The 12,500-nt window shown below is 25.5% G+C and overlaps 4 protein-coding genes across 8 annotated transcripts in view; 2 read left to right on the top strand and 2 right to left on the bottom strand.

Moving 5' to 3' along the window:
* The window catches only part of LOC118440850 (small ribosomal subunit protein uS9m-like), an 18,514-nt gene extending 16,645 nt beyond the window's left edge, over positions 1-1,869 (bottom strand). Inside the window, exons 1-9 of the mRNA XM_035864495.2 lie at positions 1,715-1,869; positions 1,482-1,596; positions 1,256-1,359; positions 979-1,152; positions 820-905; positions 652-727; positions 439-564; positions 227-269; positions 1-113 (exon numbers count right to left, since the gene is read on the bottom strand). The exon at positions 1-113 is cut by the window's left edge and continues 3 nt beyond it. Coding sequence (XP_035720388.1) covers positions 1-113; positions 227-269; positions 439-564; positions 652-727; positions 820-905; positions 979-1,152; positions 1,256-1,359; positions 1,482-1,596; positions 1,715-1,813 — 936 coding nt within the window. The 5' untranslated portion in view covers positions 1,814-1,869. The remainder of the gene's footprint in view (positions 114-226; positions 270-438; positions 565-651; positions 728-819; positions 906-978; positions 1,153-1,255; positions 1,360-1,481; positions 1,597-1,714) is intronic.
* A 439-nt stretch (positions 1,870-2,308) lies between these two features.
* Positions 2,309-5,665, top strand: deltaCOP (coatomer subunit delta). The gene is made up of 8 exons (XM_035864500.2): positions 2,309-2,464; positions 2,656-2,695; positions 3,019-3,242; positions 3,303-3,691; positions 3,790-3,960; positions 4,041-4,354; positions 4,539-4,855; positions 4,974-5,665. The coding sequence occupies exons 1-8, from the start codon at positions 2,462-2,464 to the stop codon at positions 5,061-5,063; spliced, it is 1,548 nt and encodes a 515-aa protein (XP_035720393.1). The 5' UTR covers positions 2,309-2,461; the 3' UTR covers positions 5,064-5,665.
* Positions 5,666-6,807: 1,142 nt separating this feature from the next.
* On the bottom strand, positions 6,808-8,884 carry LOC118440854 (uncharacterized). 4 transcript variants are annotated; one of them, XM_085657740.1, is made up of 7 exons: positions 8,745-8,884; positions 8,046-8,157; positions 7,814-7,986; positions 7,611-7,743; positions 7,307-7,527; positions 7,061-7,208; positions 6,809-6,949 (listed from the first exon to the last, which is right to left on the bottom strand). In XM_085657740.1, the coding sequence occupies exons 2-7, from the start codon at positions 8,131-8,133 to the stop codon at positions 6,882-6,884; spliced, it is 831 nt and encodes a 276-aa protein (XP_085513866.1). In that variant the 5' UTR covers positions 8,134-8,157; positions 8,745-8,884; the 3' UTR covers positions 6,809-6,881. The 4 variants fall into 4 exon arrangements, with proteins under 4 accessions (XP_085513867.1, XP_085513866.1, XP_035720397.1 ...); XM_035864504.2 differs by lacking the exon at positions 8,745-8,884 and adding an exon at positions 8,649-8,736; XM_035864503.2 differs by lacking the exon at positions 8,745-8,884 and adding an exon at positions 8,381-8,642.
* Positions 8,885-8,952: 68 nt separating this feature from the next.
* On the top strand, positions 8,953-11,833 carry LOC118440853 (uncharacterized). Of its 2 annotated transcripts, none has more exons than XM_085657743.1 (5): positions 8,953-9,252; positions 9,607-9,762; positions 10,345-10,563; positions 10,770-11,064; positions 11,337-11,833. In XM_085657743.1, exons 1-3 carry the CDS (start codon positions 9,106-9,108, stop codon positions 10,357-10,359), a joined length of 318 nt encoding a protein of 105 aa, XP_085513869.1. In that variant the 5' UTR covers positions 8,953-9,105; the 3' UTR covers positions 10,360-10,563; positions 10,770-11,064; positions 11,337-11,833. The 2 variants fall into 2 exon arrangements, with proteins under 2 accessions (XP_085513869.1, XP_085513868.1); XM_085657742.1 differs by having other exon boundaries at positions 9,607-10,169.
* Positions 11,834-12,500: the final 667 nt, after the last annotated feature.

Raw genomic sequence — 12,500 nt, 5'->3', positions numbered from 1 at the left:
TTGCCGGGATTGCATGTCTTGGAAGTAAGAAATGTCCTTTCCATTAATTGTTATTTTCCCCGTACCTTTACCCCACACTATTACTGTAGCAATTGAACTTTTTCTTTGACAAGCTGTAATTAGGAGAAAAAAGAAAATTCCATTACTATATTGTTTTTAACATATTCAAACTGTATTGAAATTTATTATACAACTTAATCTATATAAATATTATTCCAAAACTTACGGAATACTTTAACATATGGTTTTCCATCTTCATTATACGATACCTAATAAATAGAAAAACTTATATTTCTATTTCTACTGTAAAACATATTTATCAAATTTATATTTAATTAATATATTTATTATTTCTAAAAAAAAAAAAAAAAAAAAAAAAAAAAGAAAACAAAAAAAAATTTGTTTCATATATAATTCATTATAAGAAAATATACTTACAGATAAAATATTTATCTTATTTATGTTTTGAGATAATATATTTCGATACTTTAGTAGAAATTCTTTTTCGTTTGCGGATAATGGATGATTTACTAGCCTTTCCATTGTTTTGATAAAGTATTCGTACTAAAAAATAGACACAATTTTTTTTTTCTCTTCTTATTTAATTATTATGAAGGTAACTTAAAAATAACAAATTTCTTTAAAACTTACATGATGATCCATCAATCTTTCATTTAATAACTGTTCCAATTGTACTTTTGATTTCCACATTGATCCATATGTATCACTGAAAATAACAGAACAATAAAATATATATTAAATAATATTTAAAATTTTATCATATAATTATTGTGATAAAACTAATAATATATAACATACAATTTATTTTTATTAGGAAACGTTCCGGTAGATTTAATTAAGTTATCCTCTAAGTCTTCTAAATTCTTTAATTTTTCTGTTATTTTCTGTAAATAAAAAATTACATTAAAAATTTTCCTTATGTATAATAGTTTTAATTAATGTCATTTAAAGTCTTACGTGAAGTGTTTCATAATAGAAAGGATATAAGGTATAAAAAAAGGAATGACACGGTTTTCCATCTGTAAAAAATTGTCCTGTCTTTTGTAATGGTAATACATCCTTAGGATGTTTCATTATGGGACGTGCTTTAGAATCAAATAATCCAGATGGAAAAAGATATTCTATTGATCTCTAAAAGAAATTTTACAATCGTTATAATCCGTGTAATCGTAATTTGTTATCATATTAAGAACAATCATAAAGAATTATAACTTGTTGTATTATTACAACTTACATCGATATCATTTTGGGTAAAATTTTCAGGATCCTCACCCATCATATTTGCTAGATGTCTTTTACCCTTTTCATATGCTTCTGTTTCTACTTTCATGAGTTCCTCTATAAAAAAAAAAAAAACAACATTCATAAAGATTCATCAAACATATATTTTTATTATAAATAGATACATTGATCTTAGAATGAATAAATAAAAGGATATTATGTAAAAAAAAATAACTAACCGTTTGCTTTAATACGCTTTAAATAATTTTGCATGATTTTAGAGAAACTTGTCAATTCCACTTCGTTTGTCATAGAAGAAGGCTCTTGCGTACTGGATAAACGATAAATTGATTCCTAATATTAAAAGAAAAATATAGATAAGTTTACATATATTTTGAGGTTAACTTTAAAATCATTATACGGTTTGAAATATTAATATCAATGACATATCAAACCATTAATTTAAAATTACCAAGCATTGAATTGGATTAGATGTAATACCCGGAACATTATTATTAATTCTCAATAAATTGCGAAAATTTGAAAAACGTACGAACATTGGAGTCGCCATTTTTACAGTTTTAAGGATAATTCAGAATCTAATAAACATACACACGATAATCGTAATATCGATATAAAATTCGATTGTAGAATTTCGATATCAAGATCGATCTATGGACTAAATTAACGTCCACGACATTCAACAGGTAGGATATATATATATATATATATATATATATAATATATATATATATAATATATATATATATATAATATATATATATATAATATATATATATATATATATATATAATATATATATATATAATATATATATATATATAATATATATATATATAATATATATATATATATATATATATTCTAATTATTATGAACTGCAAAGTATTATAATATTAATAAAATAAATTTCGAAAATAATATTGTTTCTTCATTTTTAAAAGAAAAATAAATCTATTGCCAATCTAGACAATTTATATAATTCATGACGTACTTGCCTTTCATCATGGCACACGTCAGCACAGTACGCCCTCTATTTCATGACTTATATTTGTATATGTGATGTGGAGAATAGATTGGCTTATGTAAAAAAAAAAGAAAAGAAAAAGAAAAAAGAAGAAAGGAAAAAAAGAAAGAAAGAAAGAAAATTATATTAGGTTAATATAAAGCACGTAGCGTGTTAGAATTATTTCTCAAAATGGTACGTATATATATTTGTTATTAAAATTATACCAATTTTAAGATAACTATCGTCGTTTGATATGGTTCACGTGAATATACAATATTACATCTCCATTTACAGATGTCAACTGCCAATTTTAATTTTCTTACCTAAAGAAGGACAGATTTTCACGTTAATCATGTATTAAATTGATTTTTACATTTTTTTAGGTACTTATCGCTGCTGCTATATGCACGAAGGCGGGTAAAAGTAAGTATATTTCTCATAAATCATAACGTTATTACACATTCATGCGTTCACGTGTGTGTTCATTCGTAATACACCCGGTTCTCTCAAATTATTCAATGTAGATAATAGATTTGATGTCTTTTAATCATTTACAAATTCATATTTATTGGTATTAATTATATTTGGATATTAATAGCTTAGGAATATAAAGGACCATAGTATTATATTTTTTAATTAAAATAATTAAAAAGGAATTATTGTATTGAGACAAAGATAGATAAAGAACAAAAAGAATATATATATATATGCATATGTGCATATACATGGCTTTATCTTTTTTTTAGCTATTATTTCCCGTCAATTTGTTGAAATGACAAAAGCACGAATTGAAGGGTTATTGGCTGCATTTCCAAAATTAATGAGTTCCGGTAAACAGCATACTTTTGTTGAAACAGAATCTGTGAGATATGTTTATCAACCATTAGAGAAAGTATACATGTTACTCATTACGACCAAGGCTAGCAATATCTTGGAAGATTTAGAAACTTTACGACTTTTTGCAAGAGTGGTTAGTATTGATATTATATATCGTTGTACGCTTTAAATTAAGAACTATATCTTTTTTTAGATCCCTGAATATTGCACTTCAATGGATGAAATTGAAATAGCAGATAATGCATTCAATTTAATATTTGCATTTGATGAAATAGTTGCGTTAGGATATAGAGAAAGTGTTAATCTTGCACAAATTAGAACTTTTGTTGATATGGATTCTCATGAGGAAAAGATTTATCGTGCTGTGAGAATGACACAGGAACGTGAAGCTAAAAATAAAATGCGTGAGAAAGCTAAAGAATTACAGAGGCAACGAATGGAAGCGAATAAAAGAAATATCAAGAGTTCAGGTTTTATTCTTGGTGGTGGTTTCAGTGGTGGTGGTTTCTCTCCAACTCCTACGATTGGAGATACTGCCAATTTTGTACCAGATTCAGTTAGACCATTGTATACTCCAGTACAGTGAGTTCAGTTAATTGCAATGTTTTTTTTAATTTTTATATAATTGTATGTATATATATATATATATATATATATATATATATATAATATGTTTATAGAAAGCCAGCTAATACTGGTCCAAGTGCAATGAAACTTGGTGGAAAATCTCGTGACGTTGATTCATTTGTTGATCAATTGAAAGAAGAAGGTGAAAATGTTGTAAGCACTCCACTTGCAGCATTGGGAACAAAGCCTGTGCCAATAAGTCCTCAGATAATTAATACTGAACCGTATGTCCTTTATTATATTAAATCTTAATAAATGTTGATTTATTTATATTTATTTATATCAATAAACTTTATAAAAATAGTATTCATTTGCGACAAGAAGAGAGACTTAATGTACGTGTCGGCCGTGATGGAGGTCTTCAGCACTTTGAGTTACATGGTTTAGTAACATTACATATCTCTGATGAAAAATGGGGTCGTATTCGTGTTCAACTTGAAAATAGCGATTCAAGAGGAATTCAATTACAAACTCATCCAAATGTCGATAAAGAATTATTTAGGACTCGTGGTCAGATTGGATTGAAAATACCTACTAAACCATTCCCATTGAACACAGATGTTGGCGTATTAAAGTGGCGTCTACAAGCTCAAGATGAAACGGCATTACCAATTTCAAGTATGGCTTTTTTTTTTTTTTTTTTTCTTTTTTTTTTTTTTTTTTTAATAAGCTCACAATTTTTTTTAAAGGATATATAAAAATTTTTTTTTTTATCCACGTGAAATTAACTTGAAAGTATAAACGTTTAAAGATTTGTTTTAGTTCAAGTCATTTAAATAAATTCAATTATTTAATCCTTCAGTAAATTGTTGGCCTAGCGAAAATGGTGAAGGAGGTTGGGATGTAAACATTGAATATGAATTGGAACAAGATGATCTTGAATTAAATGATGTAAACATAAACATTCCACTTCCAATTGGATGTACTCCTATAGTAAGCTCGTGCGATGGGCAATACACACATGAAACAAAGAAAAATATATTAGTATGGACACTACCATTAGTTGATGCATCAACAAAGTCAGGTTCAATGGAATTTTCTGCCCCATCTTCTACATCTGCAGATTTCTTTCCACTTCACGTTTCATTTGCATCAAAGACGTCATATGCCAAAATTAAGGTATTGTATAGATTTTTGAGAAATTTTTTATTTTACTCATCTAAAAGAAATATGAATAATTATTATTTTCTTCTCTCTCTTTAATATTTTTTTTTCTTCTCTCTCTCTCCATGTTCAGATCACGGAAGTTTTACTAGTAGAAGATGAGAGTCCTGTAAAGCATTCTATAGAAACAGTTTTCTTTACTGACAATTATGAAGTGGTATAAATTGCAGAAAAAGTAGATATTAGTCTACATACGCTTTGAACACATGGAAATGAATACGGTACACTGGAAAACATAATTTTAATAATAAGTAAATAGCCTAATTAGTATTCATATGCCAATCAGATTTCTATTTCCATATGATCATTTATTTGATGATACATGGTGTCACTGCAAAAAATGTATTGCAGTATATTAATGTGCACATTACAATCATATTGTTATAATGTATGTTCAATATTCATTTATCAGATATAAAATTGCAGAAAAGCCGTATTTTAATTAAAAAAAAAAAATTAAAAAAAAAAATAAAGAAAAGAAACGGAAGAAAAATAAACCTCCTCGGATGTATAAATTTTAATGAATTAATCGCGTATATAAGATATTTTATAAATGCTATATATGTTTGATTATTTATATCAGATTAAATATTAATAACAAAGTCTTTCATCTATTTTGAAGAAAAAAAATAATTTCACCGTCTATATGCCTTTTGTGCATTGTTACATACATATGATGATATAGTGTACTAAAAAAAAAAAAAAAGAAGAAAGAAAAAAAAAGGAACATAAAATTGTAAACAGAGAATTTTTTTTCTTTTAATAATTTATTAAATGTTATAGTTACACCAATTCCTTTAATCCTTATACTAGAATAATGTATAAAAGCATTTAGCAATGTGACTTTAATTTGAGTTACCGAAATTTATAAATATTTTTTTAATACATAGATATATATATTATGACAAATATATATATATATATATATATATATATATATATATATATATATTATGATTATATAAATCATATTCTTTTCTTATAACAAAATATTATACTTTCTTAAAGAAAAAAAAATGAAAATGTATTAATATTAGCATTGAAAAATTTTTATTTTTTAATAATTTTAATACATACTTATGGAACACAGTTAAGCCATTTATGCATATTGATATATGCGCTATTACTTTTTATGTACACATTCTGAGATATTATTTCTCAATTATTTTTGAATGAATTTATTTGACTCTTTTATAAGCCGTTTCGAATTAATTATGAATTAACACATGTATATAAATAATAAAACTTTCATATTGTTATATCTATTAAGTATGTATTATAGTTAAAAAACATAATAATAAAAAAGTATATATTTTATTGTTCATTAATACATGCTTAAAATTAAGCAAATTTCATTAATATACGATAAAAATGATGGAATTAATGGGTATGTCAAGTGAAAGCAAACAAGAGTTGTTTAAATTTTTCGGAATTATTGGATCATGTTTATAGGGATATTCTAAAATAAAAACAGTGAAAATTATTATTTATCTGTCTTGATCATTATTTCATCAATATGTAGAAATTGTTATTATTAAGAGAATAATAATTAGAATCTATATATATATATATATATATATATATATATATATATATATATATATAGATTATATATAGATATATATATAGATATATATATAGATATATAGATATATATATATATATATTATAATAAAATTATTTTCACTGGTATTAGTGTAATTATTATATCTTTAATCAATTTTTAACTTTTATTACAATTGCCATTGCATTTAAAATATGTAGCCACTCTTTGTCCAGCATGAGAAATATATTCAATATTATGTATTTCTTTACGTACATTTAATTATTTTTATTTTATTATTAGCAATAAAAAAATAATTATTTCTGGTATAAAAATGACATTTAAAGATAATATACAAAATAATATATAATATTTATTATAATAATGATAATATTTACACAACTTTTAAAAATATTTAAACAATATATAATTAACAAGTTATTGCAATATATCCGATGGTACATTTACTACTTGCTGCAACAGATAATTTTCGATAACTGCTTTAGCTGCAAAAAAAAAAAAAGAAAAAGAACAAATATTTATTCTTAATAACTTTTCAAATTAATATTTAATTATAATTCTATTAATTACATTGATATAATTTTTCCTAATCTTACCAGTTAATGAATTATTTATTATTGCAGCTTGATATGCACTTATATTGTGCACATTACGATGTGTAATATCTGCCCCTCTAGACAAAAGTTCAAAACAAACATGCGGATGATCACCATGAGCACCATAAATAAGAGGTGTGTTCCCTTCCTAAATTAAATATATTTAATTGTTATTACTCGTTTCTCATTTATATTGTAAAATGTATTAAAATAATGAAAAATATATATAAATAAGATTTTATAGACCTCGTCACTTGCATTTGAATCGGCGCCATGATTCAAAAGTAATTTAACAAGATCATGATGTCCATAAGCAGCAGCTAAATGTAAAGGTGTCTCTCCATTGTGACCACGATAATTTTTATTTGCGCCAGCCTTTAATAATTGTCTTGCGCTACCTAATTGTCCATATCCTGCAGCCCACATAAGACCTGTTAAACCTTTTTCATCTGGAAGATCTACAGATCCTGTAAAATAAAAGGCTTGCGTCATAAAAACAAATAATTGTTTAATATTGTATTAATTTTGTTCATGAACAGGTACAAAGAACCTGGTTGAATGCTTTCAGGAGTAAGTTCTCCTTGACCAGCTAATGTATGAAATGTAATGTCTGTTCTTCCATAAAGTTGAGGTATTTTTGTTCGGGTATTACCTCTTTGCAAATTAGTTAACAAAGTTGGTGGCTGTAAGTGCGTTATTATAAAAATTAAAATAAATAATATAGTAATGTATAATGAATCAGAAAAATTATACCTTATAAGGTTGAAAGGCACTGGTTCTGGTTGCATCTTGCCATGCTCCTGGTGCCCAATGCCATTTCCTTTCTATAGGTTCTGATCTACACCCTATATTTGCATTATCTGGTTTATAGATCAAAGGCCTTGGTCGTATACCAATTGCCGTTTCAGTGTTATCTCGTGTCGTTCCTTTAAATTGCAATAACATTTAAATTTATTACCTTTCACTTTTTTGATAAAAACTTTACCTTCTTTTTTGCTTGTTGAAGATTCACATTCTTCTTCCCCGTTTTCTTCCTCTTTTATAATTAATTCCTCATGAATTCGATTTTCCATGACCGTTTAAATATTTATATTAGACTACATGAAAATATATACAAAATATTTGGTTGTATTAAACCAAAGCATTTCACAAATATTTATTAAACAATTTGTTTCACTTAATTATTAATTATATTTCCATAATAAATGATAAAAGGTATATGCCATAAGTTGAAGCATTAATAAATAAAGAAATTAAAAATTAATATTATTTATCCATTATAACTGGAATAAAATGGTCAAAAAATGTATATCTGTTTACAAATAAAGACAAAGCGCATTCCAAATTAGTGTCGACATTAGCGCCAAATTTGAAATTCCATCGGATTTGTTATTCGAATTGATGTTGCAAATTCTTCAGATTCTCCATGCATTATCATTCATATTTCTTAAAATAATGTATAGTTATATTGTTAAATACACACACACACACACACACACACACATATATATATATTATTATTATTCAATATTAAATCGGATTGCAGGAGCATGAGCAAAGGTCATGAGATTCGATAGCACAGATATACATAAACAAACTGCGCGGTAAGAAAAAACTGCATCGATGGGATCATCACAGTTGCCAGGAGAATTCCCTCATGAGGGAACACATGACGTCAAATTACCCCCACTGTCATTCTACAGCTACGTCACTTGATCACGTGACATGAGTTATGTCTTATGATACGTCGACTAACCTAACCAAACCCTAACAATTACTACTGCTGTTACTACACTACTGCTACTATATTACTACTACTACTACTATTACTACTACTACTACTGCTATTATTACTATACTATTACTATACTACTACACATACTATCACTACCATCCCCCACTATCGTCCAATTTTTATCCCCTCGATTTGGTAATGCCAGTAACAAGATGGTCGCGGCATGATTTTTCCGTAGCTCGTGCCTCGAGTTGCATTAAGGTTATGTCATTGATAACTTTCTTTTATATTGCATAGTTTATTGTTAATCATGTCCGACAAAGTGCAAGAAGAAAAAAAAGTAAAGAAGACGGAAGTATTAAAATGGTCAAAAGATGATATTTTGCGTTTTTTGGCAGTGTACAAAAAGTATGAGGAATTGTGGAATACTTCGAATGAAAATTTTATGCGCAAAAACGTACGCGAACACAATTTCACAAGGTTATATCGGGAACTTATTGGGATGGGTTTTAATATTCGTACGGAAGAACAAATGAAGAGAAAAATTAAGAATTTGAAGGATGCATTTAGAAATGAAGTGAATAAAGTTAAGAAGTCTAAAAAAAATATATATATATATTTCTTAATAACTGTAAATTACAAGACAAAAAATTTTATTTCATTTTAAATGACATTTGAATAGATTATTATTCTTCTATGTTGTTACGAACCTTACAAGAAAGAAAAAAAAAAAACAGTATGAAAGTCAATTAAGTTTAAACGAAAATAAAATAAATTTTAGGTTAGGATTAAGTTTCTTTTTCATTCATAGGGTCAATCAATGACAACAGAGAATTTAATAGAAAAGGATGACAATGACTTTATCGACAAGAATGAAGACAAAAACAATCCCAGTGAAGAAAATGATCAAACTTCTGAATTACAGAATGATACTTTGCATGCTGCTTCAGTAATATCACAAGAGAAAGTAATTATCAAGAGGAAGCATTCGCCTATGATGGCTAAGGAAACTTTGAAGAATAGTTTGACGAATAAAGTTAAAAAAAATTCTTTGAGTTTTCAAAATGCCGTTTCACAACTTCATGAAATTACTCAAATGACAACGGAAATCAATGACGAATATGAATGCTTTGCGAAATACATTACGTCTCAATTTAAACAGCTACCATTGTGAAGTTTTGTTGTATTACAAGAAAAAATACAAAGTCTTATTACTCAGGAAAGATTGGCCAGTATAGGACAATTGGCTTCGTATCCATCCTCATCTTTATCTTCATATATTTATTCTATTATTTCGAATGTCGATCGGCCAAATAAAAACATTGATAAAGATAATTATGAAGATGATTTAGAAAAATTTATGAAAATAAATAGGTTGGAGATTGCAAGATTTTTTTTTCCTTTTTTTTTTTTTTTTTCCAATGAAAACATATATATATGTATATATATTTTTTTTTTTTGTTTTTTTTCATTGCTTTTTATATCTCATTATACATATGCTATGTAATTCTTTATAATTATTTATTTAAAAATATTATCATTATTACAGATTAATGCCGGATAAAGAGTTCTGTGTTATTGATAATCGATCAACTATACGATCTGGAACAGTACAATGTGAAAAAGATGAAGAAGATCCTTTTGACTTGGATAAGTTTTTAGAACAAACAAAACATATTGATAATTCAACAAATCTAACGAAACAATTTAAGGATGAACGAGATCATCAACGTCGTGGGAATCGTAACAAACGAAGAAAATATTAATCGTAATTTTCATTGAATTATTGTTATTCCATAGATTTACATATAATTATCATTTATGATATCGAAATAAGTTTTAAATTCATATTTGTTTGTTAAATTGTAAATGTAAATAATTTATAAATAAGATATATTTTATGTGATTTTTAAAGAAATATCATAATTTTTTTATCTTTTTTTTTTCTCTAATACATTACATATGTTTATATAGAGTTGAAAAATCGTTCCTATGAGGACAAGTGGACGTGATTTGGGTATAACAAAAATATAAATAAAAAGTTCACGATAAGGATGCTATTTAAATCAGTGCGACTATCAGCCCTTTTGGTTTTTTTTTTTTTTTCTACGAATAGAAGAAACGAGTAGAAATAAAAAGGAAGATACGAAGTCACGTGACGTTAAATAAGAAAGACAAGACAAAGGAAAGATTTTATATAAATGAAGAAGCATTGTTTATTCAGCCAATCAATTAATGGATGAGATGTAATTAAAAAATTTCTTCAAAGGTATTGTACTAATAACATTGTTACATTATATGTAGGGGTTTTTTCTTTTTTTTTTTTAATCACGATATTTCATATTCATTTCTTCATTTAAACCATTTAAGAGAAGCTTGATAAAAGAATTAAAAAATAAAAAAAAAAAAAAAAAAAAAAAAGAACAAAGACAAAAAAAAAGAAGAAAAAAAAAAGAAACAAAAAACAGAATATACATTATTTTATCGCACTTAAGTTTGTATGCATTGTTAAAATTCATCGTGTTAATAATTTTTTTTCAGTCAATTTCCTTGTGTTCAATAATGTCATACGAAGAAGAATGGAATCGCTTATTATCATACATTGGAGAGATCAAAGTTCAATGAAATTCGAATGTCATAATGAACATTGTCAAGAATTTTCAATTATACTTCATATTTATCAATGCGTTTTAATGTTAATATTCGATACTTTCAAATCATGTGACTGATAAAGTTGAAATATAAAGATCATTATGATAAAACAGCCATATCATAATGGATTTCTATAATCCACACGTAAAAGCCCCAATATGACAATTATACGAGCATATAATTGTTATAATAACAATGTGAAATGTAACAATGATATTTTCATTTTTAATGACATGATAAAATTATCATCACTCTCATATCCGATACTGAATAACAATTAATTGAAAATGATATTTACAATTGTTAATTCACCTTTGAAAAAAAGTTTGATCTCACTTAAACAAAGTAACTTGTAATATTAATATCGATGCTGTATCCCATATAATGTATAATATCAAAAATTTATTTATATATTTTTCTTATAAAAATATAATTATAAAAATATTATGAAAATAATAAAAAAAAAAAAAAATGATAAATATTTCTAGTTAATTACTTAATTAATTTTTTTTTTCTTAACATATAATATTTAATTTATAAATCATTAAAAAGTTGTAAAATATGTTTTACAACATCCAAAAAAGAAATAGAATTTCATTTCATGTGACTACAAAGTACAATTTATTTTCATAAAATAATAATAATACATGGGTTATCTATCAAGACTCGTGAATATAAATGTACAATCGTGCCTTCATTTTTTTTTCTAAATAATTTCCATAAGATTAATGTCATCGATTATATTACTAATAATAATAATAATAATAATAATAATAATAATAATAATAATAATCAAAATAATAATAATAATAATAATAGTAATAATAATAATTATTATTCTTACTGTCACACTCACAACAATTGTTTATTTATTTACAGAAATTACATATTGGAATTAATATTTTACAAGTGTATCTCCAATTTTTTTTTCTCTCTTTCTCTCACACAAATGAGATTGTTTTTTTATTCTTACTCAGTTGTAATCTATATTGTCAATTACTTTTGGCTTCGCACGTATCATTTTAGTTCATAATTATTCTCTTTTTTTTCTTT

This window comes from Vespa mandarinia, chromosome 6, assembly GCF_050613455.1.
Source record: "Vespa mandarinia isolate Hongniang chromosome 6, ASM5061345v1, whole genome shotgun sequence".
Taxonomy (NCBI): domain Eukaryota; kingdom Metazoa; phylum Arthropoda; class Insecta; order Hymenoptera; family Vespidae; genus Vespa; species Vespa mandarinia.
The sequence above is the reverse complement of the archived record's forward strand: the minus strand, read 5'-3'. Positions and strand labels throughout refer to the sequence as shown.

Coding starts and splice junctions, on each gene's coding strand:
- deltaCOP (XM_035864500.2), top strand. Junction 3,243..3,302: donor TACGACTTTTTGCAAGAGTG/GTTAGTATTGAT, acceptor ATCTTTTTTTAG/ATCCCTGAATATTGCACTTC. Junction 3,961..4,040: donor CAGATAATTAATACTGAACC/GTATGTCCTTTA, acceptor TTATAAAAATAG/TATTCATTTGCGACAAGAAG.
- LOC118440854 (XM_085657740.1), bottom strand. CDS start 8,133: ATGGAAAATCGAATTCATGAGGAATTAATTATAAAAGAGGAAGAAAAC. Junction 7,987..8,045: donor TTCAACAAGCAAAAAAGAAG/GTAAAGTTTTTA, acceptor TGCAATTTAAAG/GAACGACACGAGATAACACT. Junction 7,528..7,610: donor TCCTGAAAGCATTCAACCAG/GTTCTTTGTACC, acceptor TTTATTTTACAG/GATCTGTAGATCTTCCAGAT.
- LOC118440853 (XM_085657742.1), top strand. CDS start 9,106: ATGTCCGACAAAGTGCAAGAAGAAAAAAAAGTAAAGAAGACGGAAGTA. Junction 9,253..9,606: donor AAAATTTTATGCGCAAAAAC/GTACGCGAACAC, acceptor TTTCATTCATAG/GGTCAATCAATGACAACAGA.